At 39.3% G+C, this 27,989-nt stretch overlaps 1 protein-coding gene across 3 annotated transcripts in view; it reads right to left on the bottom strand.

The window, feature by feature from the left end:
* Window positions 1–27,989, bottom strand: part of LOC144661953 (E3 SUMO-protein ligase RanBP2-like) — a 48,398-nt gene that overhangs the window by 2,669 nt on the left and 17,740 nt on the right. Inside the window, exons 1-30 of one of the 3 annotated variants that reach the window (XM_078522670.1) lie at window positions 24,657–24,857; window positions 24,511–24,578; window positions 24,143–24,184; window positions 23,161–23,232; window positions 22,302–22,345; window positions 21,636–21,682; window positions 20,842–20,901; window positions 20,533–20,601; window positions 20,246–20,306; window positions 17,966–18,066; window positions 17,831–17,858; window positions 17,552–17,690; window positions 17,060–17,219; window positions 16,094–16,259; window positions 15,439–15,572; window positions 15,234–15,315; window positions 14,643–14,732; window positions 14,361–14,461; window positions 13,170–13,345; window positions 12,485–12,611; window positions 11,955–12,011; window positions 11,333–11,397; window positions 11,094–11,154; window positions 10,646–10,783; window positions 9,678–9,827; window positions 7,592–7,676; window positions 7,169–7,269; window positions 6,748–6,882; window positions 1,753–6,527; window positions 17–1,357 (exon numbers count right to left, since the gene is read on the bottom strand). In XM_078522670.1, coding sequence (XP_078378796.1) covers window positions 17–1,357; window positions 1,753–6,527; window positions 6,748–6,882; window positions 7,169–7,269; window positions 7,592–7,676; window positions 9,678–9,827; window positions 10,646–10,783; window positions 11,094–11,154; window positions 11,333–11,397; window positions 11,955–12,011; window positions 12,485–12,611; window positions 13,170–13,345; window positions 14,361–14,461; window positions 14,643–14,732; window positions 15,234–15,315; window positions 15,439–15,572; window positions 16,094–16,259; window positions 17,060–17,219; window positions 17,552–17,690; window positions 17,831–17,858; window positions 17,966–18,066; window positions 20,246–20,306; window positions 20,533–20,601; window positions 20,842–20,901; window positions 21,636–21,682; window positions 22,302–22,345; window positions 23,161–23,232; window positions 24,143–24,184; window positions 24,511–24,578; window positions 24,657–24,728 — 8,747 coding nt within the window. In that variant the 5' untranslated portion in view covers window positions 24,729–24,857. Of the gene's footprint in view, window positions 1–16; window positions 1,358–1,752; window positions 6,528–6,747; window positions 6,883–7,168; window positions 7,270–7,591; window positions 7,677–9,677; window positions 9,828–10,645; window positions 10,784–11,093; window positions 11,155–11,332; window positions 11,398–11,954; window positions 12,012–12,484; window positions 12,612–13,169; window positions 13,346–14,360; window positions 14,462–14,642; window positions 14,733–15,233; window positions 15,316–15,438; window positions 15,573–16,093; window positions 16,260–17,059; window positions 17,220–17,551; window positions 17,691–17,830; window positions 17,859–17,965; window positions 18,067–20,245; window positions 20,307–20,532; window positions 20,602–20,841; window positions 20,902–21,635; window positions 21,683–22,301; window positions 22,346–23,160; window positions 23,233–24,142; window positions 24,185–24,510; window positions 24,579–24,656; window positions 24,858–27,989 lie in introns of those variants that run through there. The other 2 variants (XM_078522671.1, XM_078522669.1) reach the window with 2 other exon arrangements.

The following is a 27,989-nucleotide window of genomic DNA, read 5'->3' as shown; positions in this document are numbered from 1 at the left end:
TTTTTACACAACTAACCTCTCTTTAGTAGATGTCGTTTCCTCATTGCTGCTATCATCAGCCTGTACTTCTTCAGTCGGAGCATCAGCATGCTGAACACTCTGAACCTGATCATCCTTGTCATCGTCGGCTTCTTCACCAGGTGTTGCTTCAACAGATGCAGAAACACTTCCTTTGTTGTCTTCAGTCTGCTGCTCTCCTTGTTTGAAGGAGCCAAAGCCGAGTGGAACTCCAGAGCTAGAATTGGGTGTCGGATTCAGTGAACCAAAGGTAAAAACCGGTTTCTCATCACCTTGACTATTTCCAGCTAACCCAAATGTAAACCCTGAACCGGTAGATGTTGTACCCGATCCAAATGTAAACCCTGAACCAGCAGATGGTGCAGTCGATCCAAGTGTAAACCCAGAACCAGTAGATGGTGTAGCCGATCCAAATGTAAACCCTGAACCAGTAGATGGTGTAGACGATCCAAATGGAAACAATGGTTTTACATCTTTCTTTTGGTCTTGACGTGGTTCTGCTCCTGGTTTTAGAGTTCCACAAGCGACACATTCAACTTTATCACTGTCGTTTCTCACCATGCAGATGTCGCACTCCCACGACCCTTCAGCAGCTTTAAACTTAGTGAGAAGATCTTCTTCTTTGACTTCTTCCTGCTTTTTGTCTTCTTGAATTGGTTTCACTGGTGTCTGATTCTTCAACATTTCTTGGCATTCTTCAAACTTCTCTTTGAATTGCTTAGCGATGTCTTCTGATTTAAACCTGACCGCAAGTCGTTCTGCTTTGCATTCCTGCTCAGAAAAATCTGCCAGAGTGCTCCACACCCAGGATTTCTCTGACCCTGCACTGGGCTGCAGTTTCATGTCAGTTGTTATCTGGTGATTTGCACAAATTTTCAACACCTGATCCCGACGCATCAGAACCCTCATCTTTCCTGATTGTCTATTTCTCAACAACTTTATATCCCCGACTCCTCGTTCTTTCCACTGCTTGTCCTCTGCTATAAATCGATACAATTTGGCTCTATGGGAAAACATCACTTCTTCGTCTTCTTCCCCGGTTTTCACATCAATCTTGTCAGGAAGTGGAATAACAGGTTCATAGTGCGGGTCATGGTCACCCTCTGTTGTGCCATGGTCATCGTCAGCATTCCGAGCAGCAAACAGCAGAGAACCTGCACCAGAAAATCCTGGAGACTTCTGTTGCGTCTTCTGTCCAAATGGACTGCTGCCTAAGGAGGATGTAGCTACTGACTGGAAGGATAGTGAACTCACACTGGCGGAACCAAACAGAAAGTTTGACTTGCTTGGGGTTGATATCTCCTCAGGATCATCATTAGTAATTGGCTGGACTTGTTTGCTATGGTTTTAACACAAAAGAAGATAAATAAATTTCTTAATGGCTGTTATAAAACTTAAAGTAAAACAGCTATAATGAAAACAAAACAAAGAATTAGGCGATAGAAGTGGAAATGGCCCATGAGCCAATTAAGGATTGGTTTTGGCATCTAAGTGGCTAAAAAAATCTTGATACCAATTGTAAATAATTTGTCACAATCTTAATCACGGGAACAAAATTGACGAGGGGAAAGAACCTGACCCCAAATTTACCAAAACTACGCATGCCGTATTTCACTGCAAAATGCACTTGATTTGTCAGAAATCGTAAAATGTCATGTACAAACGTCACCTTTTATATGTTAGTATTATTCACACAGACAGAAAAAAAAAGAGTGAAATATAACCATTACCTACCTTGGAACTGTCTCTGATTGACTGGAGCAGGTTTCAGGCGACAAGCCTTCATATACAAAGAAGTTACTTGGCAATTCCAGGCGTTTGGCTCTCTCCCTTTGATCATCTGTGACTCCTTTTTCAAACACGACTGTAATGTCATCTTCCTCTTTCTTTCTTGTGCCCTGGCCGGTCTGTCTTCCTTCTGGTTCTGCTGAAGACCCAACACGACATTTTTCAAACACAACTGTAATTTCATCTTCCTCTTTCTTTCCTGTGCCCTGGCTGGTCTGTTTGCCTTCTGGTTCTGCTGAAGGCCAAACATTGTCCGCTTTACATGAAAGAGATTGTAACACCTTGTCAAATGCGTCCTTGAATTGAGTAGCAATCTCGTTAGTTCTAAACCTTGCACCCAACGTCTCTGCTGCACTTACTTCGTCTGAGAAATCTGCAAGTGTTGTCCATAGCCACGCTTTGTCAGAGTTCGGAAAAGGCTTTAGCTCCATATCCGCAGAAATCATGTGATTAGCGCAAAGTTTAAAGACATGCTCACGCCTCATCAAGATCCGATATTTTCCAGAACTTGGGTTAAGAAGTATCTTAATGTCTCCGATACCTCTTTCCTTCCACTGTGATGCATCACTGTCATATCTAAACAGTTTGCAACGGTCACAAAACAGAACTTCTTGGCCCTCTTCTCCTGTTCGACATTCCACTTTATCTGGAAGTGGTATAAGTGGCTCAAAATATGGCCCATCATCCTCTGCTTGACCAGGACTCTCTGGAGACAAAGGTGACCTAGGTGACAATGGCGATTTAGGTTTGCGAGGTGGAGACTTTGGCGACACCTGCAGACTGAATGTAAACTTGGCTGGAGTATTTGTGCCAAATGGAAGATTGGTCAGAAGACTCTCCTGGGAGTGAGGTGTTGATGGCTTCTGTGGAGTCGTCCCCTGCTTGCTTGGAGAAGAGGTCTTACTTGGAGACAGGTAAATTTCGTCATCTTGTTTATCATCAGCTGATTCTCCTCGTCCAATAGTAAATAGCTGTGAAGTGCCCAAGCCTTTTACTCTGGGTGATTGGAAAATTGAAGTGGCTGGAGTTGAGTCCTTGTTGAAATCCTGAAAAGCATTTGGTTCAACTGAGTCGACGACAGAAACATTTGTAGTTGTCAGTTTGATCTCTGCTGTTTTAGACAAAGGTTCAACAGATCCAGCAGCAGACTTGATGGAGCTGCACGCAATGCATTTCGAGTCTGCTGCGTTGTTTTCAACATAACACACTTCACAAGTCCATGCATCGGGAGCAGCAACAAATGTCGACATAAATTCTTTATAAAGTGTACACCCAGCTCCTTGTTGATCTTTAGCTGGTTCCGTTTCAGGAGGAATTTCTGAAGACAAGGTCTCCTGAAGGTCCTCGAATACTTCCTTGAACTTCCCAGCAATTTCTGCTGACTTTAACTTGATGGCGAGCTTCTCTGGTCTTGCCTCACCCTCAGCATAGTCAGCTGGAGTGTACCACACCCAAGATCTGTCTGATCCAACATTGGGTTTAAGCTCCATTCCAGCATTAATGTTGTGATTGGCACATAACTTTTTGATGTGCTCCCTTCTCATGAGAACTCTTCCTTGGCCGGTTTTTGGATGACGCAAAAGCTTTACATCTCCAACACCTCTTTCTTTCCACTGACCCGAGTCTGCATCAAAACGGTACAGCTTAGCTCGCTCGGAAAACAGCACCTCCAGACCTTCTTCACCTGTAACAACTTGAATTTCATCTGGAAGAGGAATGATTGGCTCGAAATGAAGCTTGTCATCATCTTGGCCTTCAACATCTTCACCAGGTGCAGCAAAAAGTTGCGTACCAGCTCCTTGAAATGGTTTATGGCTGTCCTTCTTCTGAGTCTGAGAAAATGCGTCGCCTTCTTTTGGCTTCAAGGACGAAAACGTCAGTTGACCAAAGATAGATGATTCTCCAAAAACGTGAGTGGCATGTCCACTTTCCTCTGGCTTTGGAACATTCTCTTCAGAATGAGGCATTATAGCGTTTGTTGTATCCTCCTTTTTGGTCAACTGTGCTGTCTCTTTTGTTATTCCACTACAACCAAGACATCCAGAGCAAACTTCTTGCTTTGTATAATTGAAGAAGTTTACGGGGAGCCAAAGGCGAGAAGCTTTCTCACGATTTGCCATTGAGGCACGAACTTCATAAACAATGAGGCAGTCTTCATCTTGCTTTTTAGTGCTCTTTAGAGGGCTCTTGGGCGTCAAGAAACGTCTGCCAGTCAGATGAGTAGGGAGGTTAGCAGGTCCAGTATTCTCCACTAGTGTTGAATGGATTGGAACAGGTTTCAGTGGGGTAGTTAGTAACTTCCCTTGACTTGGTGAAAACGGAGGCTGGGTTTGAGAGGACTTCATGGGTGGCATTGGCGAGGAAGACTCCAAGGAATCTTCATTTTCCTCCCCATCATCTTCACCCTCAGTAGATGTATAACTTAAACTCTCGTCCGTGGAATCTTCTGATTCTTCAATGAATTCTTCATCATCATCGCATTCTTCTACAATTACGGTGGAAATAGGTTTGGTAACCTCTTGAAGAGACGTCTCCTCTCCGGGTTCGTTCACAACGTAAGGTGTAAAGTTAAAACCTCCAGCCTGGGATTCCTGATTGGCAGAATCTTGCTGTTGCTTAGCAGCAGCAAGAAGTCGAAGTAGTTCACTACTGGAAAAGTCGACCTCGGGTCTTGAACTTGAAGTAAATGCTCCTTGAAGTGTAAATGGCTGTGAGAACATCTCAGATGTCTGCAGAGTATTCTGAGGCAGTGGTATTTCAGAATCCAAGAATGGTTGTGTTGCTTGGTGCCAGGGATCGGCGCTTTCAGCCCAAGTTGTGGCTCCACCCAGAGGTGCATAGGCATCAAGTTGGCCAAACTGAAAGGTACCAGTTGGCTGCTGCCAGAATAATTTCTGTTCGGATAATTCTTCCTTGCGAGTTGGTGTACCAAATGAATGAGTAAGATGGGGTTGCTGAGATACAACTGGTGTCACTTGATTATCACTCTCACATTTCTCACAAACCAAAGGATCCGTCTGGGTACTGGTTGTTGAATGGTTTGATAAATCAAGATCAAAGCCTGGGGACTCGTCTCTGTTAAAAGAGCCAAATGACACAGCAGGGCCAGACTGCTCTGGTGTACCACCACCGAATACAGACTTCTCACCAGCGGGTGTAGTGTTTTCAGAGGCAGCTTTCTCTGGCATCGAGAAGGAGAAAGGTGATGATCCAGTTACGCCTTGAGAAGCAAAGGTGAACGTGGGTGTGCTTGTTTTGGTACCAATAGCAGGGATTCCAAAAGTTGCCAATACAAAGGGCTGAGATGTTGGAGGTGCTGACGTTGAAGGCACCTTAGAAGAGGCACCAACCACTTGACTTGCTTCCACAGCGGCTTTTTCTGAAGAAGAGTTCTCATCAGTTGCTGATGAGGGGACACCAAAAGTAAATGGTGAGCTATTCGTTGGCCCTGCATCACTCTTTCGAAATGTAAATGGAGAGCTTGTGTTCACTGCTCCTGCATCATTCTTTCCAAAAGTAAATGGCGAGCTACTCCCTGTTCCAGCGTCACTCTTTCCAAATGTAAATGGTGAGCTATTCACTGCCCCTGCATCATTCTTTCCAAGGGTAAACGGGGAGCTGTTTTCTGGCCCTGCATCACTCTTTCCAAAAGTGAATGGTGAGCTGCTTACTGGTCCTGTATTACTCTTCCCAAAAGTAAATGGGCTTGCAGATGACACAAAAGCTGTATTTGCCATACTGCCGCTTGTCGACTGACTTGGTAAATGAAACCCAGATTTGGGTGCTTCTGAAGCACTTGTCGATCCATCTGATAGCTTTGCAGCCCCACAAGCAACGCAAACGGTTGTACATTCCACATTGGAAACCAAACAAACAGAACACGACCACGAACCAGGTTTCGGAGCGAACTTTGCCATTAGGTCAGAACTCTTCTCGCTTGTGGCTGATGTCGTTGTTTCTTGCACTTTAGAAGCATCCTTCTTTGACATCTTTTGACCATGTTCAAACTTCTCTTTGAACAGAAAGAACTCATCTGGGGTTTTGAACCTGACAGCTAATTGCTCCGGCTTTGCTATCTCCTCTGAAAAATCAGCAAAGGTATTCCAAATCCATGTATTGGCTGTGCCCGTTTTCTCTGTTAACTTCATGTCATCTGTAATGAAATGATTGGCACAAATCTTGTGGACAACTTCGCGTCTCATTAAGATTCGACTACGTCCCTTCTCGGAATTATACAGAATCTTCAGAGTGCCTATACCACGTTCTTTCCAAGCAGAAACTTCTTTGTCGTAACGATACAGTTTTGCTCTGCTGCTAAACATCACTTCTTCATCTTCTTCACCAGTTTGTACTTCAACTTGTTCAGGGAGGGGTATGAGCGGCTCAAAATGGATGTCTTCACTATATGAAGCAGATGAGTCGTACCTCATTCTTCCAGGGGATGTAGGTGATGTTGCAAGCTCTTCATCCTGTTCCACTCGCTTTTCAGGGCTATTGCTTGTGCTTAACCCAGCAAAGAAATTGGAATCAATTTTCAGTGGTCCCTTGATGCTAGGAGCTGAAAGAGGCTTTACACTTTTTGATGCAGACATCTGCCTTGTTGCAACTGGCGTAGATTCGAACATGGGCTTGGTTTGATCACTTTCACTTGGGCCAGCCACTGATGGAGCAGAGAGACTGAGATTTCCGGATTGTGATGCTTGTAACATACTAATTTGTTTCTAAAGGAGAACAAGAAGAAAATGTTTTTTAATGTTCGAAGGTCAATAGAAGAAATTCCCAAACCGGTATGATAATCGTTTTTAGCAGACAGTCTGTGGTATATCAAGACCAGAATTTGATACTTGATGACTTTATAAATTCTTGTCACCTGTGCCGTTGTTTATGAATCGAAATTGCAAGGAGAAATTAGAGTTTGATGACTCTTGGTTATGCACCAACCTGCAGAAGTTGTATTTGTTCACACATGCTGGACATAGCCTCGTCTCTGATGGCCATTTGTTCTTGAAGGTAACCATTGTTGAGCGTCACTTCACTTAGTTTAGCGATCAGGTCTTTAGTGCTTGAGTCCTGTGGCTAGAATGTAAAGAAAGGCACTGTTACAGCAACTTGTCTTCATTTGTGCAATGCACAGAAGGCATAGTGCAATATTTCATGCAACTTGTCTATACCGACTTAAAAATACCTAGATAAAACTTCTACACTGGTTTAATACCGTACATAAACTGAGGGAAATTCTACATGGCCAAGGGTAATACTCAGGTCTCTAGTTCTCAAATATAATCTATTTTACTGTGAAGCAGAGGACGTTTTATTGCAAGTTTTAAGTTTGCTACAAGAACCACTTAGACAAAAATTGTACCTGCTCTACCCAAAAGTTGTCATCAGATTCCTGCACATCTGACACATTGGTTGAACTGTGGCTTTCTGGAAAGGAATGCTGACGCATGACATGATGCTGACCTGAAAATATATAAATCCTTTTTAATGGTTTTATTAAAGGTAAAGTCTGTATTTGAGCCTAGTGGACCATCACGCTAGTGCTTAACGCAGTTTCTGTAGCATGAAGTGACAAGGAGTTTTTCTCCTTCTGCTAGGATGCAATACTAGTCCAACGCAGGGATACCCTCACCCCCAGCATTTAAATTGCTGCTATTCATTTATACACCTGGGTGAAGAAAAGCAATGTGAGCGTATAGTGTTTTTGTAATTGTCATCATTGCACTTTACAGAATTCTGATAATACCTCACACTTGTTTACAGTATAACTGCTGCATCCTTTTACCTGATGCTGAGTTTGATCGTGGAATTCCAGTTCTTATAAGAGCTTCTATCTCACTGAGCTCTTCTATGACAACTTTTCGGCCAACCTTTGTGAAAACAAAATCAACATTAACATGCAATGTTATATTACTAGCATATCCTTAGAGTTCATATAACAATATTTAATACATAAAGTTGTTCAAGTTTCGCTTCAGATGCCACTGACTAAGGAAACTAATGACACAGATCATCAGATGATGGGGCCCCAATGTTATGTTGTGATTTCATCTTTGCACAACCCATAAAAGTAAGAGAGAGGGGAAATGAGTATGAAGTGTGAACTTGCCAATTAATGTTTTTATTTGGCGTCATCAGGGGTTTCAATAGAAGCCGGCAACCGGCGAATTTCGCCGCCTACTTTCCAAATCATCGCCGCCTACTTTCTAAGACCTTCTAACATTAACTAACATTAAATTTCATTCGAGTTCCTTGAGTTTCTCGAGTCACACAATTTCTCACCTGTTAAATATGAAATATGGAATAAAAAGAAAACGCTTTCTTTGCTGTGTCCATTTTTTTTTGTCGCTGTATTAGTATATTTCTGAAAGGTTACGTCTGTATAACGATTTCAACACGCGATAGTTTACTTGCGTAGTCACCCACGTCGATTAAACAGGAGAGGGACTGGTGTCAATAGTTGCCTCGATCACATTCGCTCTTCAGTTCTGGTCCATGTGCGATGATGGAACCAAGACGAAAACGTACGGGAGGCGGCAGTATTTTAGCATATCTTAACAAAAGATCAAGACCGGAAACAGAAACAGGTATGTAAACTTAATTATTATCATTGTTTTTCCATTCGTAGTGACTGAATTTTTTTAACACGGCAAAATTGCAGTTTCAATCGCTTTATAATACAAATGCCTTTTTGAAGAGATTTCCCTTTGGTTTCCTTGCTAATATCCGCAAACACTTTCATAAATAACGATTCTTCAATGAAATTTGACCGAGCCGAGGCTCGTATAAACTAACTTCATGCTGTCAGCGTGTTGTGAAATGACTTGTCTTGTCGGCGTGTTGTCGCCGCTAGCAAAGTGTTGCTGCACGTGCAAATTTTACCGCGTGAAATTAGGACGCCTTATATTCATGTAAGTTTTATTATTACTAAACCGTGTGTATAAAGACCTATAAAGTATACCTGTTTATGTCGTAGGTACTGCCTTAAACGATAAAGAGCTAACAAGTACTTCATCCGCTGAGTCGTCGTCAGTCACCGGTGCGAGTGAAAATAGTAAAGAGCTAACAAGTACTTCATCCGCTGAGTCGTCGTCAGTTTTTAGTAGCTTTTACAAGTCACATGTGGAAATCAGTAATGGAATATGCTAGTGACCATAGATCGATAGTAAGACAACAACAAAGCAAGATGAACTTTCATTTTATTTGTAAACATTGTTTTCCTGTTTCATTTGATGTTATACTTCTGGACTTCAGCTATGCATCTGCGAATGCTTCACATTGCTGTATAATGTATATAATGAAAAATTCCCAAGATTCAGTATTCTATGGGTGACGTAATCCTTTTATTTAAATTAAACTTCACCTGAAAAACTAACAATAGTTGTCACTAATGCTGTTGTTACTTAATCAATAATTAGTACTGAAATGGATGCCAGAATGCAGGAAATGGCATTTCCGGGCCTCTAGATTTAAAAATTTTCTGGGGGGGCATGCCCCCAGACCCCCTAGGGGGGAGGGGCCTTACGGCCCCTCCATGTCACAGCCGCCTACTATAAAAGGGTCTGCCGCCTACTTCAAAACTTATTGAAACCCCTGCGTCATACATTTTTACCAGAAACTCTTAAAATGGGTCATCTACTTGTTGAGTTTCTTGAGTAACATTTTTAAATTAAGAAGTTTAATATAAATAAATATAAATTTTGGGTTTGAAAACGTTTAGGGTGTTTTTGGGGGGAAGTGAGGGATTTTAAGGACTCGCAGCTTCATTTGCATCAACATTCCCTTTTTTGTCAGTACCCCCCCCCCCGACCTCAACCCTCCGTGCATTCTATCAATCTAAAACAGTGAATGTTGCAACAAGCACTACATACATCTGATGAGTTGGTCATCTTCAAATATGCTTGAAGCAGTTCTCGCACTTTGTACAGATTCTGGTAATACTCCTTGCTTGGTGAAGTGGACTCGGTGTCTGTCTCTTCTGTGGCTGCACGGGCTTCAACATGAGCAAGGTACTTGTACACCTACAAAGATTTAGGTGATTTATATGATTTGTCTGTGAACATAATGTGCTAATGACATGCAACAAGGCGATGGTATAGTATATCCATCTGCTAACACAATACTTAAGATACAACAAAACAAACTGCACAAGACAGTAGAAATAGCACAACCTTCTTTATGTAATATTGATCTTACTACCTTTCACACATTTCCTGTATCACTAGTGCTAAAAACATGGTAGCCTTCTAGCAGGCATATCTTTAGGTCACATGCATGAGTGGCAAGGCCGCATGAAGGAGTCGGTGAGTGTCATTAGCTGGTGGAGAGTCTGCCTGCTTGTAGGCTAAGAACATGGCAATACCCTACACATATTTGGTGGTTTTCTTTATTCTTAAAATAATTTGATTTTTTTTAATGAATAGATGACTATCATTCATGACATTTATCGATTCTCAGGGTCAATGTGAGTCAATTAATATGTAGTTCTAAGTTATATGCCACAGATGAAACCTTGAGTGTGACCACTTGAGCAAAAGCTATTGAGCAGTACTTTCATGTGATACTGTTTATCATGAGCTGTACTGAATGGTTCTAACTTTAACGTCTTTGGATGAGTCCCTTGTGTGTGACTATTCAAATGAAAGCTTTTGAGAAGTACTTTCATGTGGTACTGTTAATTATGCTGTACACCTCAAAATGATTCTTACTTTTAAGTCTGTAGAGAAGCCCTAGTGAGAGGAAGCCAAGAAGCGTTTTGAAAAGTTTTTGTTTTTCTTTCTATTGTAACAAACATATTGGCCATCTTCACTTTCAGCCCCTTTTATTTCTAACAAATTACCTGTGCAAGGTTGTACAATCCTGGAGGTGTTTTGACCTGTTCAAACAGCTCCATTGCTTCAAAAAGTTTCCCTTCCTTCATTAATGCACCTCCCATCGTCAGACGGACAGACTGAAGTAGCGACTTTACCTCATTCTCCTAAAAATAATAGCAATAAAAGACTTTATGACGATGAAGGTGATGAAAGCAGAGTGTCTATAAGCTTCTACACATCTGGGACTCCCTTATCCTACACATTCCTCCAGGGTGGGGTAGGGTATCAATGTGGCCATATAATCAACTATTAAAATTTTGCTGGGAGACTTGACACAACTAAAAGTGATCAAAAGGGTCAAACTTGTTTCGATGAAACATTGGCTTTGTTTTGAACAAATGTTTTTTATTTTATTTTAAAAGATTTTAGTAGTAAGGCAACCTTAAAACTTAGAGTTACTCTTACTCAACTCACCGGTAAAGTATCAAACATGTGAGGAAAGAGGGGCTTCTCACAGTGTGGTATACTCTCATCCCTAATGAAACAAACAAAAACAAAATGGTCAGTCAATCTATCTAGCAGTCAATTAGTGTGTCCATCCATTTGTTCGTCACCCATTCAGCATCCGTCTGTATGTTTATCAGTCAGGAAACCAGTCTAGCCATAACAAGAATATAACACAACAAGTTTACATTTATGAATGGCAAACTTACTTTTCTAACATTTCCAAAATTATGACTGCCTGGCGGTAGTAATGCATACTCCATTTCTCCAAACTCTGATCAATACAAAAATGAAAAAGAGTTGGAATTTTTAAACCAATGCAAAGGTTATGTAAAAACTTGATCAAGCACAAAAATAAAATGTTAAACAGGTGATGCTGAAGTTACATGAAGATGTTAGTAAGTAAGGAAAGCCTTGAGCCAAGCAGCCCATACTGCTGGAGCTTGTCCCGGTTTCTGTAGCATTAAGCAGCTAGGACTATTTCTACTCCCCCCTGGATGGGCTACTAGTCCATGGAAGAGTTACCCTCTAGTATTATTTCGCTGGTACCCATTTATACACCGGCCTCAAGAGTCCTCATGGGCCCGATAAGGATAAGTAAGTAAGTACCCATTTATACAAATGGGTGAAGAGAGGCACTATGAGAGTAAAGTGTCTTGACCAAGAACACAACACAGTGATCCCGGCCAGAGCTTGAATCTGGACCATTCGATCAGGAGTCTGGCGTCCCAACCATTAGGCCACTGCGCCTCCCATCTGAAAATGAGAGATGTATAAATTCCCAATGACTTGTTACAAACTGGTATGAAGGAGTTTTTCGAAACTTCATACCTTCCAATGTTCCTCATAGTACCAGGGATTTGGGCCACTTTCCTTCAGATATGATGCCTGAAACACCGGAACAGTTATGTCAATAAATCCTTCATATCACTGTTTTATCAGAGAACCACTTTCAAGAGCATAATTATTGAAAGCTATTCCATTCATGAATATCTCAAGAAAGTTCAGTATTTAATGTTGCTGGATTTTTCAAGATGGTTTGGTTTCAAGAGTAAATAGACACCTCTCTTTGCATATAAATGTAGGTAAAAAATCTTTTAATTACTGATGTGTGATATAATAATATCAATAAAAAAAAATGATACAGGCGTCAATTTATGTATGTCAGAAACACAACAAGAACTGGCCCCTCCTTCAGTGTGAAACCCTTTGTGTGTTCACTTTGTCCTGTTCAGTAGTTAATATTTGAACTAAACATTTTTCCAAGCTTGTCTCTATTGTGGTCAGTATCAGTGGTGGCAGCAGTAATGATGATAATGGTGATAACCGAAGGTACAGCAAGAAACAATGCCTCCACTAACCTTGGACCCAAAGGCATTTGCAAGGTATATCAGCAGCTGGACCTGCAGCCCATGTCTCTGGTCCACAGCTCGAATCTTTTCAATGCCAAGCTGAACAGTGCGGCGAATTTTACCAGACTCATTCAAACTACAACAGGCAATGAAAAGTAGTTAAACCATTTACTCTGTCAGATTCTACATGTAGTTCTAATACTTACTACAGGAGAACTGCAGAAGAAGAAAACCATTTGGTTTATAATGTAAAAATTAACAGCATTTGCATAAAACAATAACTGGCAGATATTTGCAACAACAGCAATCATGATAAATGAAATCTTTACTACCAAGCTCTGCTTTGACTTGTAATTGCTGAAACAAGTATTTTTTAACTAACAATATTACAGTCATAAGTTTTTCATTAGCCTTAAGTGTAGACATACATGTACCAAAAGAAGATAACACAGTGTGTGCAAAAAGAACGAAAATGGTGGACAGGGATTTAATTACAGACAACTCTGGTTATAGCGGACACGCTCAGAGAATCGTTTCCTGTCCGTTTTAGCAAGAGTCCGTAATAGCGGGAGTCATTTCCAGTCAAACCTCTTTCGTCGGGGATCTGGATTTTGTCTGTAATAGCAAGTGTCCGCAATAGCAGGGTGTCCGCAAGGCAAGAGTTGACTGTATAATACAATTTATAATGTAGTACCTGAATTTTCCTGTGTACAAGTTATAAGCAGAATTCCACCATTCCTGTTGGTTAGGCAAGCTAAGACAGCTACACAGCGGCTGAGGAAGAACTTGTGGCTCATAATCCTCATAGAAGATGTCTCTGTCTTCAAGCACTCTTGCTGCTGTTGTCCTTACAACTGCATATACAAAAGCCTACAAGAAACAATTGATTGTTTTAGCCATTTAAAGGAACTATGTCACAAATTTTAAAAAAATTTTCGAACAGCCAAAATTTATATTTGTGTCGTAGGAAATAATGGTCCATTTTTATTAACAATTGCTAATATTAGAGCACTGAAACTGTTTAAAAGTGTGTTTGGCTGCGGATGGCTCGGATGGAAATGCATTACAATTTGAAAACATTAGCCAACGTTTTCAAGTTGTTTCCGAGCGCCTTAAAAAAACGATATTTATAGCCCAAGTTTGATTTCTATCCCCAAATAAAGGTTATATCCTCAGTTAAATGTTCAAAGATAATGTTTTTCATGGGTAAAGTTGCCTACCACTTATTTCAGAACAGTATAGACCCCAAACATCTGCGAAATCCCAGTGGCATAGTCCCTTTAAAGGAACATGTATATGTAAGCAAACAGGTGTTTGGCTCTTTACAAATTCGACTTTTCTCCTGCAAAAGGGGCATCCAAAGTTTGCCCAAAATATTCTGCACTGATGACAAAGCTCTGCAGAGATGTGGAACAAGTCTGAAGAAATCAGAGTCCAAGCACAACTTAGAAGCTACACCTGACCCAGAATATCAAGGGGACAGTCCAAAACCAGGGGAAGACACATATCTCATTGCTGACTGCAGCACACCTGTGTATTTCTTTTGACAGCTTTAAATTGGTTCTGAGATGTTGGTAGATCACATAAATCAAGATAACACTTTAACAGTAGAATCCCAATTTCCCAAACCTTCGGTTTATAGAAACTCTGGATTAATTTTTTGTCAAACCAATTTTCATTTCCCTTGGATAGTGCTTCTGTGAAATTTTACCCACACTTTTCCAACCCCCACCCATGATTTCTTAACAATATTTTCTTTTCTTCTGGAGGTTTAAGAAATCAGGATTCTAGAGTATTCCCTAATTGATGATCTTCTAAATACTCATCACCCTGCTGCTGGTTTTTTAAGGAGAAATAAAGTATTGATCACTTTCCAAATTATTACCTCAAGGTCCCTCAAGCATAACATGTTGGGCGTAATATGTTTCTCTATGCTTGGAACATCAAGCCTCAACTCCTGAAAAATGTCCTTCACCATAACACCCACTGAAAAAGAAAAATGGAAAACAAAACATCATTAAGCTGCGTTGAGTTCATTAAACATATTTAAAAGGGAGATTAATAGAATAAGACAGTACTTTGGACTCTCACCTTGAAGTGAAATTACAGTGCATAGATGTTAATCATAATTGAAAACTTGATGTTAAAATGATGTTTGGTCACTAACCTCCAGGCCTCATCTCCTTGTTGTACTGATACCAGTGCAGGCCAACCCATGTGATATTCTCCAAGCTGCGAGGATTTTCACCAACTGCCACTAGAAGTGGAAGATAAATTAATAGACATGTACATCTACATCACAGGAGAATTTGGTACAGCCTGAAAAATGCACATTCACATGCACAAATTGCAAAGCTTAGAAATGCCAATTATCAAATAGGTCTGTATGGCATTTTTGTTTCTCACATTTTATACATGAGCCTCTGGCTTGGACATAAGAGGGCAACCTTGTCTCAAATATGACTTAAATAAATTGATTGATTGATTGATTGATTGATTGATTGATTGATTGATTGATTGATTACATTTGGAGTGATCCAAATGTATATGCTGAGGTTTAAATTTATCCTTGGTTTAAAATTTTTCAAACCAGTTTGATTTAATTTTCATTGTGATATTTCATATTCTGAAACAAAGATAAATCAAATTAAACCACAACATGTATGTAGGCATCTTTGAGTACAAAACCAATGAATTAAGGTTCTGTCATAGCAATACAAAATCAAAATTACTTTAAACTTAACGTTCAGTATCTTACCTTCATCCCAGCTGACCAACTGGTCAATTTCAGGTATTGACAATTCAATACAAGATAACTCTCTATCACATGCCAGGAATGACTAGAAAACAATGAACATGCAAGCAAATTAACAGAAGAAAGGTGAAACATTCCCATCTTAAATGTTACAGTGTTACTGTGCACAAACACCTTGATTTGGCTTTGTATTGACCGTGAAACTTACTTTCGCCAATTCTCTCTCATCCCTGTAAACTGTGTTAAGAATGTCCTGTTGACCTTGCCGTGAACAGCAGTCTGTGTGACAGGTGTTTATCCATGCCGCTCCATGCCTGTCTCTTGTAGCCATGAGGAAGTGGCCTGCCAACCAAACAACACTAACATAAGAAGGTTTAACATAGGCTTGCAATGCAGGAATATAAATGTATGCATGTAAACTATGTGTTCTGTGATGAGGGAAAGTCTTGACAAGTTGAGTGGCTACAACTTCATGTTCTGGTGCTTAGGTCCAGTTTCTGTAGCGCAAAGGGACTAGGAGAACGGCTTCTCATATACATGTAAATGGGATGCCAGTCCACCACAGATTAAATTCCCCCTTCCCAATGTTTTGACAGGTGACCCTAACAGTTTACTGCTACTCATTTACACACTGTATACTTGTAGCTGAAGAGAGACACTATGAGAGAGCAAAGTCTCTTGGCCAATCACACAACACAATGGTACCTGCCAACATAACAACAGCTAGGCTTGGTGTTCTAATAGTTAGCTTAAAAGATTCTAAATCAAGCCGTCCAGGTACATACACATTGTACAAACCACATAGTGTAGATAAACACAAAAAATGAAAACAGATATCAAGTGATTGTCGACTGATCACTTACCAGTTTGACTGAGCCTTGAGCACGCCATGACATACCACTTTAAAGGATCTTTGTTTTTAGGAGCTCTTGCTACCCATGGTGTCTTGGTTTCTGGCTCAGCAATGCTAGTGCTTACCAGGTAACAGGTACATGCCAGCTTCAAGCCCCTGGGCCATGTCACAAATTTCTGCAAGGTAATAATTTAAATAAGACCATTGCTATATTGGGAGCAAATTGCTGACTGAACATTTCAAAATGCCTTGTCTCCTCATGCAGCAAACCTTTGTGCCAAAATTCCAGTGTGATGTACAATCATGGATACAGTATTTACAGACTGTTTCATCGAAGTCTCAAATGTTTCAAGTTTTCACCAAATGTTAAGTACCAATGTGTTAAATTCCAAGAATGTTTTTTTATATTTGTTGTGGTTTAATTTTATATTTGGTTTAAAATTTTTTAAACCAGTTTGATTTTTATTTTTCATTGTTTCATATTCATTATCATAATCTGAAACAAAGGGAAATAAAAATCAAACTGGTTTGAAAAAGTTTAAACCAAAGATAAAATTAAACCACAACATATTCAAGGGCTTTTCAAGGCCTGTGAGAGACATGTAGTGGGCACCAGTGATCTGAAGAAACCACAGTGTCATGTCAGGTCACATCACATCACAACATGTCACGTCATATCACTTTGTTTCACATTATGGCACAATAATTACATTGACAAGTCATATCCCCTTGTGTTGCTTCATGTAACTTATGTCACATTATGTCATGTCATGTCAGATAATGCGACTTCATGTCACTACATGTCATGTCACACATGCCACTGTTTAAGAACAGTGCCAGAGCATCTCCAACTGTGAATGCAGCCTTAAAAAAATAAACAGCTTTGATTGACAGAAACATTTGTAAAGATTTCCCACAAAATGTTCTGCACAAGAATTATAAAATTGAGCTCCAGAGCACATATAACTATACTTACCTCCTTGGCTAGCCGAATCAGTAAAGTCCCACAATGCATGTAGAGCTGAGCTTTCATCTCCATTAGAATTACATCCCACTCAGTTGGTCCACCTGATGTTGATCTTCTCGGCGACTGGCGGATTTTACGGCCATGTGCCATGAACAGACAGTGATCCAGCCTGCAGATAAAACACATTCAGATTACATCAACTTGATGTCAATATATCATCTAACACCAAACCTAAAAGACGAAGCTGTTTCCAGCTGAAGTGAATCGGTTATGATAGGTACAAACTGCAGGTACATGGGACCTACAAGCCCCAGATACAAATATGTAAGAGAAAGAATTAATCATTTTATAGGCTACCTGTAGGTCTATATAGAGCACTATATAACACGACCATAATTCTTATTCCAAACTTACAAGAACCAGGCTTAAGAGGGGCTTACATTATCTTAATATCATTACATGACAACACTCCAGAGTTTAATAAATTTAACAAGTCCCTACCTGTAAAGGGCATTGATGACCTCACGAGTGTCTTCACATTTGCTCAGATTAAGCTCCACAAACTGACAAAGGGCAATCAGAAGGAAAGATTGCACATCCAAGATGGCATTACCGCTGCCTATCACCTCACCCTTGATTGCTACACGGTAACAAACAAAAAATGCAGATGAATATAATATTATACTTTAACAACTACAGCTGTACATGTAACTACTAGTATATGCTATACTAAGCAATAGTAAGCAACTAGTGTCAGGTTCATGAATTTGCAGTACTTACAATGTTTTTCCAGAGATGCAAGGTATTTCTACAAGACAATGTAACAAAAGTACAGTTAAGAACATGCCACAATACAGTATCTGGCATCAAAAGAAAGATAATTTTAGTTCATCTTGCCTTGAAACAAGCTCTAACCTCAAACATTTCTACACAGCAAGCAACCCATTCCAAACTGTCCTTAAAGGCTTTTGTCTTCAACACAGCCACACAATGGGAAAATGCCTCATCAAGCCGCCCTGAAAACAATTCATTACCCACATATTAATATTAGTCAACTCCCTGTACACTGGATTAAAGGTATTTCTAACAAAATGGCAAGAGATGACTTGTGTTTGCCGTCACCTATAAGGAAAAGTCTCTGAATTCCTGTGATCAGAAAACAATATAATTTTTTATTGACCATAACAACGCTGATCCAATGAAAAGCAAACAATTTACTTGAACTTTAACTTCTCTTTAATTTGTTTTTGCAGACAGCAGCTTTGAATTTATTGATTACAATAGGAGGAACCTTTTCAACAGCACTCATTACGAAAATGTGCAAATTTTCTTTGACTTTCCCTGACTGGCAAGAAATTTAGAGAGAATTTCCTCAACTAGCTACTTTGTTGCAGTAAGTTTTGTGACAACCATGTACTGCCACAATTTTCAAATTAATCTACAGGGACAACAAGTTTACAAACAAAAAATGTCTCATATTTCCCAACCGGCATTAAACATAGTGTTCTTATATTGTGTACAAGTTGTGGTTCAATTTTACCTTTGGTTTCATCTGGTATTTTCCTTTGGTTTCATATTCATTATGATCATATATAAATTTATTATATATTACCATACACCAGAACAAAGGAAAGGGCAAAATTGAAGCAAAACAAATAAACTGTTTTTTTTTTCTTACTGTTAGTAATACATTTTCTATAATGTAGCGTTTCTCCATGTAAAACGTATGTTCGGGTGTTGAGAATTGATGAAGTTGTAAAATGACACAGCGTCTTGCTCTGTCTCAAACACACAAAAAGTGTCATCGACATATCGTCGATAGTACAAAATCCTTGAATCCTTGTAGTTCTCTAACCATGCATTCTCATTATGCCCCATAAATTAGCATTCATAAATTAGCATTCCTAGATGTCTTAGTTCATAACAATCCTCTTTATCTCCAGACTTCAGTTTTCCGTAAGAAAACGTTCACAGGGCTCCTTACGAACTATTTTAGTTTTACTGCATTCTCTTACAAAATTGGTCTTGTAAGAACACTGGTTGACAGGGTCTACAAAATCAACAATTCCTGGTTGGGCTTTCATGATGATATTAAGAACCTCACTCGTATCCTACGTAAAAACCTTTTCCCTGTTCACATTATAGATAAGGTTGTCAACCAATACGTAAGCAGAGCTCAAGTCCGCCCATCAGATAGCTCTCGGGTTCAACAACCCGTTTCATCTTATTATTTTAAGTTACCTTATGTAGGATCCTTTTCTGCAGAAGCTCAGAAGAGATTGCGTAAACTTGTCCACCGTTATTGTACTAACATTGAAATTAAGTTAGTTTTTTCGTCTTTTAAAGTGAGTAGTATGTTCAGTGTGAAGGATCCTGTTCCTCTCGATCTCCGTTCGCGCGTTGTCTACAAATTTTCTTGTGCAGGATGTAATGCCTGTTACATCGGCGAAACTAGCCGTCATCTTTCAACGCGCATTCGTGAGCATCTGAGTAGGGACAGGAACTCACACATTTACCAACATCTGCAGCAGTCTGAGGCATGCCGTAGGCTTGCATCTAAGAACTGCTTTTCTATTGTAGATTCCGCACCCAATAGACTACAGCTAATTTTAAAAGAGGCTGTCCACATCCGCTGGGAAAACCCCACGTTAAATAAGCAGCTCAAACATGCTGACTTAACTCTTTCATTTTAGTATTATGTTATTTTCTTATAAATAAATGTCGTTTAATTTAATTTAATTTATTTGCATCATTTTGTGTAATAATTGTAATTTACTTAGTTATTTTTACTGTTTAATTTCTTTGCCGTGTATTTATACTCGCGCGCATTGTTCCATGTCTCGCGCATTTAAATGCTGCACGTTAAATTTTAAAATGTATCACGAATGTTGCGTATCACGCAGGTTACGCCATTGCTTGTAAAAAAATTCAATTTCAACTGTAAACGATCCCACAACTGAAGATGATCGTTGGAACGATCGAAACATGTCTTGCAAACTAAAAGTTGTTGTACATTTTTTAAAAATAGTAGTTTGTCTGCTTTTATCCAGAACATTTTCTATACCAATAAATTCTCCTTCGGAGAATTTGTAGTCATGATGGTTTACTAATGATGGCCAGTTGTTCAACTCTCAAGACCCATCTTCTGAACTTTGTTGTGTACAGGTGGAGAGAAGTTAGGAATTGATCACACACCTCTTACTGCATACAGCCTAACCAGCCTGACATGCAAGTCAACCTCTCTTGGTCTTTTACTCTACAGAAAGAACAGGACAATCAACGAAAAAAAATAGCCAATAAACAATCATTTAATATCTAACACACATACAAAATAACATCACATTTTTTTTTTCAACTTATTAACCTGCATGCAGATGACTCCTGTTTCAGAGATGGCTGCATGTAGTTTACAACTTATGTGTTATAATAAGTAAACAGTTGAGTAATTTGTAACTTTTATTATTATTAAAAGAGTAGCTTACAACTTCTTCAGAAATCAGATCTTCAAGAGCTTCATAATCCACTACTTCAGCAGACTCCAGGAGATGCAACTATAAGAAACAACATTAAAAAAATTTGACTTGAAATTCTGTCTGCTGGCAACTGAGGTTCATTTAAATTACACACAGATTGACAACGACAGCACTGTTCAGTACTGTAACTTTATCAAACTCTATGTTTCCTGATCTACACAACCCAATTGCTTAGGTAGATGGATCTGAGATTAAAAACAAGTGTACTATAAATAATAAAGATGGTAAATTTAAGTGTACCATACATTATGAACTCACCCTAAGGTGAAACACATCTGGATGTCCAGGAAACAAACGTGCTCCTCTGTCTGCCCAAGCCTGGAAAATAAAACATGTAAATATAAATCATACAAAGATACAATTACATGTAATGGCACAGAGTCAATGATACAATAGGTCTGACTAGCAGTTTTATGGTCCACCAAGATAAGAGTGCCATGTAAGACGCAGTGGCAAGTATAGAGACTAACAGAACATTAGTGAAGAAATTATTCAACATGACACGAGCGTGGGACAAAGAAAAAATTCTGAGTCCCCGACGGGAATCGAACCCATGGCCTCCCAGATACCGGTTGGGCGCTCTAACCAACTAAGCTACATGAGACTCACTGTGAGCTAGGCTATTTACTAGGTTGATAAGTGACACGCGTCCTGCATACTGCTAGGATCAGCAATGTCGAAATCATCAAATTTGTAGTAAATAATAAAGATGGTAGATTTTAAGCTCGATTTCATGAGCTGAATGGCCTAGCTCACAGCGAGTCTCGTGTAGCTCAGTTGGTTAGAGCGCACAACCGGTATCTGGGAGGCCATGGGTTCGATTCCCGTCGGGGTACTCAGATTTTTTCTTTGTCCCACGCTCGTGTCATGTAGAATAATTTCTTCACTATTTATTTCCGAGCTTAAAATCTACCATCTTTATTATTTACTAACAGAACATTGTTGACTTTCTGAGATATTCTCCTGATGTACCACTAAATTCCCATAACTAACACATGGTTAATGGTAAGGAGAGATGACATTTCGATATTGAGACTGCAACAGTTACTGACCCTGGCTCGGTCGGGATGAACTGGAACACTGCAGTACAACTTGACCACTGAAAGAAAAGTATAATGTAATAAATGATTATTTTATTTTATTTTTTAATGAAAAGATGAGTTCTGAGAGATTTTTGCAGTCTACAACATAGAAATAAGTGCTTTTATGGGATTTGATCTCTTTCTCTGCTGAACTGCATAATTTTTGAAGACAAAAACAACCAAAGTGTAATGTGTTGTTCCAGAAAATATCCATAGCCCTCACATGGAAGGTTTTTGGTTTGAATCCCCCCACCCCTCTAGAAATTCCAGTTAAGCCCCATAATTTGCTTTTAATTGTGCAGTTCCAGAAAATATCCATACCCACCCCATGGAAGGTCATTAGAAATTCCAAGGAGGAGGGGGCTCTCAAAAGCCAAAATTTGTAAGAAAATCTTCAAGAATACTGTGTGATGGTAACAAAGAAGACATCCATGATTATAATTGTAGGTAATCACGGCCGTAGGTAGTAACAGGTGACCCCAGGCACTTGCCTCGGTAAAAAAAATTGAATTTATATATTTATTCTGGTTTTTGTAGGAGGCTATACACTGATAAAATACTTTAAATATAAAAGTGAGGTTTTTCTGATATTGCCTTGGAAAGAATTTTTGTCTGGCTATATGCTGGTAAGCTAACCTTTTAAAACCAATTCCTTTTGAGTGTTGTTTAATTCCAAGGACCTAAAACAATAATAATACATAAAATAAAACATTAAGTACTGGTAAATTATTATAACAATAAATGTTATTGTTATAGGTCAAACATAAAGCTAGTTACAAAAAAGTTTGTTACAAATAAATTTATGTGATAGATGTTTCTCACAAATATGTGTATATAGACAATCTTCAAGATACAGTGTACCTTCTTGCATACTGGTACGTTAAAAGAACAGCCAGATCCTGAGCTGTGCACTCCTTGTGAATACACAGTCACCAAATGCAATGTACACTTCTGATCGCAACTATCTAGACTGAGCGCAGGTTGTTGCGTTGATGACTGGCTCTTAGGATTAGTGTAAACAGTTATAACTTTGTTGCATATAACATTGTGGCTGTGGTTATCCTACACGTTTCAAATGTGACAGTTTTCTTGTCTTTCCCGACTGTAGCAAGTTACAATTTTATAATAATTGTTATTGAAAATTAATAACAGGTGAAATGTGTTGATGAAAAACTTGTTTCTAAATGCATTGGCTATAATGCAACAAAGCATTGACTGCTTTTTGTCAATGAGTTTGATGGTGCTCTTATCTCGGAGCGGGTACTGTAGATTTGATTTATGTGCAACATTTTCTATCCTAGACTTGTCATAAGCTTGTAGCATCTTGTACTTTGAATAAAATACTTAACAATTATTCCACTAGCGTGCTTGGATATGAGATGATAGATGGTCAACAAGGCGCATAGCGCCATGTTGGCTATAACGATCTCATATCCAACAAGCGCGAGTGGAATTATTGTTTAAAAAATACGGTATATAAAAAAAATACTAGAACCTTCTATATGAGGCCACAGCCTTTTCCAACTGTCCCATTCCTTCATATAACTGCCCCATAAGACAATGACCCCTGGAAATATAAGTAAATAATGTTGATCAATTCAATTTTGCATAAACATGATGACTTATGTAGCCACAAATTCATGAAGTTTGTTAAATTTTATTTTAATTTTAAAGACATATTTATTTAGGTCGATATATTTTTAACAAGTTCGCCATGTTTTTATTGTCATTTTTATTTTTATTTTTTATCAATTGTAATTAAATTAGGTTATCCTTAGCGTATTTTTATCTGATTGTAATTTAAATCGGGTTTTTTTTTTTACTTTTAAATTTCAAATGTAAACGCACTGAGACGTATGTAAAGTGCGTGCTAAGAACTGTTATTATTATTATTATTATTATACCGTAAAATTCCGGTTATAAGCCCCCCCACTTATAAGCCCCTCCGGTTATAGGCCCATCTGCTTAGAAACAAAAAAATACATCCGATTATAAGCCCCTCCGGATATAAGCCCCCTCTACTGGATGGCAGTACTGAATAGGGCTAAATGTTGCTTTATTATGCGTTTTTAACTTAAAAACATATTTCCATCAACACTCCCGTGGCTCTTTTCGAAACGTTTTTTTCATTCTGCTTATAAGCCCTCCCAGATATAAGCCCCTCCGTTTAAAAGCCCACCCAAAACCCCTTACGAAGTTGTATAAGCCCAGGGCTTATAACCGCAATTCTACGGTATTGTTAAATATAATGAAAATGAAGAAAATCATTGACAAGGAGATATTTTTTTATGTACGCTACATTCCCAGTACTAAGTTTAAAACAAATGTAGAACAATCAGTAAGTTAAGGAGAGTTGATATCCTGAGATTCAGACTGGAAGGCTAGGGTCTATGTGCAGGTTGATTTACTTAACAACAAACACAAATACAAATAATACTAAATGGCAACCGATTTTTTTGTAGACCTTACTCACTTACCTGAAATCACCTTCACTTTCACTGATGTAAGCTTCCAGGTATCTGTTGGGCAAAGTTAATGATATCTTAGAAGAATTATCTTAGTTGCAGATCATAGAAAAACATGCTTAGCATGCACTTTTTACATGTACGCATACCTTATCTGCCCCAGTGAAACGCTAGCAACAAGCATCTCAAAGAGAAAACGAGATTCAACATAGCACAAAAAGATTTTTCAACGGTGCCGGACATCAAAATTCAATCAACAATAATTGTGTTAAATTAATCGTGAGCGTTTTTCGTTTATAATTAAGCTTTGCTTCTGTCAAAATTTGTCGAGTCACAAAACAGGAAGTGTCAAGGGAACAAAGATAACCATGATAACTAACCGTTTAGCGCTCTCATTGTCCGATGCTTCCTTGTAAAGTCTTGCAAAGGCAAATCCCTTCAGATTTCGCTGTAAGATACGTAAAGGAAATTGTTAATCTTTCAAGGTTTAGCTGAGAGGCAAAATGCACGAAATGAATGAGCACACCTCGTGCGCGTTGGCGCAGTTCCGTTCCACTTGGACCACGTATTTATCGACCTCGTCCTTTGTCCAAACCATTTTTCAAGATTCTAAAAACGTAGAACTCAGTGCAAAAGAATCGACAACAAGTTAGCTAGGAAGCCTGTTCGATTTTTCGTACATTTCCTTGCACAAATCGCACCAAAATCTCAAAATTTCCAGACCGCGAAGTCGGCGTTTGACTTAACGCATGAGTTTCAAACATTCTCCGCTGTGCAGTAAGCAGCCTGACCACGGTCATGCAAAAGGTCATGCAATCCACGTGCATGATGTGCGTGACAGAGGTACAAATGATTTGCTTGTAACGTTTATCTGTTGTTTGGGGATATATATCGTGTTCAATCTTCGAAAGTCGAGTCTTTTTGTGGATCATAAAAATAAAGATAAAAAATGATAATAGCAAGGAAACAAATAATTTCATCCATGGTCACGCACCCGTCACACAACGTCTGTACTTCCTGTTTTCTAGGAAACCCTCTTTGTGCAGTCTACGAAGAAGGAAGCAACGGCGCATTTTAAACTCAGGTATCTGTTGTTTGGTGTATAATGTAGTGGAACTTCGCATTCAAGCACTATAACAAGTCATGAGAAGCGGTGAGGACCGTATTAATTCAGTCACACGGAGGGAAGAGGCTTGATCAGGTTTACATGTACTGTTATTGTACAATATCTTGTCGACGTTTTACTTAGGTTATTGTCGCAGTTGTCGAACTTGTCTGTATCCGATAAGATAGCTGGGATTATTCAAATATTAAAGCCTTTACATTAAATCGTTATGGGCAAAATGAGGTGTTTGTACACTCTTTTTATGGAAGCAATGAGCAGATGAGAGATGATTTGCCATTTCTGAAATATAGATCAGCCTAGGTATAAAGACATCTGTACCCCCGAAAATATTTTATTTACCAGCGATGTCAGTCTAATGTGCTGTTGGATAACTTTCCCCTATCAATTTTTCGTCTCATTTGGTACACTTTTTAGGTGTTGTCCTTGGTTATTTGCGACACATCCGGGGATAGGCGGGTATATGATTTTAAACTAATTTGATTTGTATTTTCCTTTGTTTAAGGATAATGGTGATAAATCTGGAACAAAGGAAAATACAAATCAAACTAGTTTAAAATCATTTTGACCTGATTAAACTACAACATTTATTTCGGCGTTTTCACGGGTAGAAGTTGCCGCATCAAAGCCGTCACACATCGCTACTCTCTGGGCTGGAGTGGGGGGCGGCGGTAGAGCTGTGCGCGGCTGTGTGGTTGGGGAACAGACTGGACAGTTTAACGGCAGTTATAAAATCACGTTCTAGTAATTTCAGTGTTGTACTAACGATTCCAACCCTTTTTTTTGTCCACAAACGCAGTTTGGTAGTTCTAGAAACAATATAGTTCTGAGAAATGGATGGAGATCCTCACGTCTTGGAGCAGTCCCTTTCTGCGAGAGAACGGGCGCTTCAAGGAAAGATTGTCAGACTGGAGAAGAAATTGGAAGGCTACCAGTCTCAGATAGGTAACACATAAACTTATTAGGTGTCCAAACAACTATCCCGTGTAGTCAAACGCGTATGTGAAGATTAATGTACAAATTACAAATCCAGACACTATACTGACGTTGGGAAAATGTTGGGATACATGTACAGTTAATACGTTGTAGCTCATTTACTGGTAAGGAAAACTCGTCAAATGAAACCAAACCTATGATGTCTGTTGTAAGTTTAGAACAGATCTCTCTCGTTTGTGCAACACTTAGATATTATTGATAATCAAAGAGAGCAACTGGAGGAAAGAGCGATTAACATGGAGTCGACTTTGGCAAAAACAAAGAAAGAACTTTTGGAAGCCAAAAAAGAGGTAAGTTATCAGGTAACCTGGCTACTTCAAGTTCCCTTAAGTCTTGTTTTCTTCCCTTTCTTTATCAATTTCTGATCATAAATTCATCTGATTCTTTTGTTCTCACATGGGTTGGTATAGGTGATGGAAAAAGAGATAGCTGAGAAGGATTTGGCAGAGAAATTAAAGTCTATGACTCAACAAGCGGAGGAGTACAAGGTAAAGGTTCATGTCAAACCGTAACATTGTTGATAAGTTACCTATAAATAATCGCTGTTTACTTCAGAGTTTTTTTCTTCGTAACCCTTTTTCTTTATCGTTTTCACAATATGTCTGTGGTTTTCTGATTGAACTAGTTACCGTCAACGCGAAACGAAATTGCTGCATTTTCAGGAAGCTGAAAAATTCCTTATATACAGCTCTGGTATTTTTTACCCAACAGAAGAGTTATCCTTAGATATCTACCGAAAAGCACTCTCAGCATTGTGCTTTACATGATGCAAATACCGACGGCTGCAGTACCACAGACCGGCTGACCCATACAGGGGAGTACCTGGCACCTCCCTCCCTATATCCCGACAACCTATCTCCGACACCAAGGGTAGTTTTGCATCTCACTGGCCAAAAAACGGGAAAAGCATGATAATTAGGGGGTTATTAATCCATATCATTATCCGTAGAGAGCATCTACAAATTCACGAAGAAAACCCGCCATCTTGCGATCCCGTGCTGGGAATGAACGCGGTTTTGCATTGTGGGAAAGCTGTCATTCTTCATCTGGACCACGACCACTATTATACATCACTGATTTCGAAAAGCTGAACATACCTGTACATATTTGTTCCCGCAGATTCTTTTCATCGCAGAGAGGAACAAGAACAAACACAGCATAGAGGCACTGGAAACTATACTTTCCACAGCGAAGGCTGAGATGGCTACGCGAAAGGAGTTTGACGGCTTCCTTAACGTAAGTTTTAACACGTTGCTAAAAACGTCTACAGTTTCAGCAAATTTGTTTCCATTTCCACTCTCCGTAAACTTTACGACAATTTAAGGATTTGCATGGACCTATATCGCTTAAACATACATAGTTAATGGGGTCTGTTTGTTATTATCTGTGATGGCGTTGAGGAGTCATGCATGGGAGGCGCAGTTAGCGAACTGGACTCCGGATCGAGCATTCCGGATTCAAGCCCTCACCTGGGTCACTAGCCTGCGTTGTGTTCTTTGGCAAGACACTTTACTCTCACAGTGCCTCTATCATCCCAGTTGTTTAATTTAATGCTGGGATAAATCCCATCTGGCCAGGGGGAGTAGAAATACATTTTGTCACTTAATTCTTTGGAAACCGGTTCAACTACGGCCTGATGGGCCTCTAGGCCCGAACGCAGACGCAGATTTAAACTAGCACTGAGGCGTCATGTTTGGGTTCTATTGTGAGATGAAACGAGGTAGCCAGGTGAATTTCAAT

This window comes from Oculina patagonica, chromosome 8, assembly GCF_052425735.1.
Source record: "Oculina patagonica isolate OP01 chromosome 8, crgOcupat, whole genome shotgun sequence".
Lineage (NCBI taxonomy): Eukaryota > Metazoa > Cnidaria > Anthozoa > Scleractinia > Oculinidae > Oculina > Oculina patagonica.
This window is presented reverse-complemented; position numbering and strand designations above follow the sequence as displayed.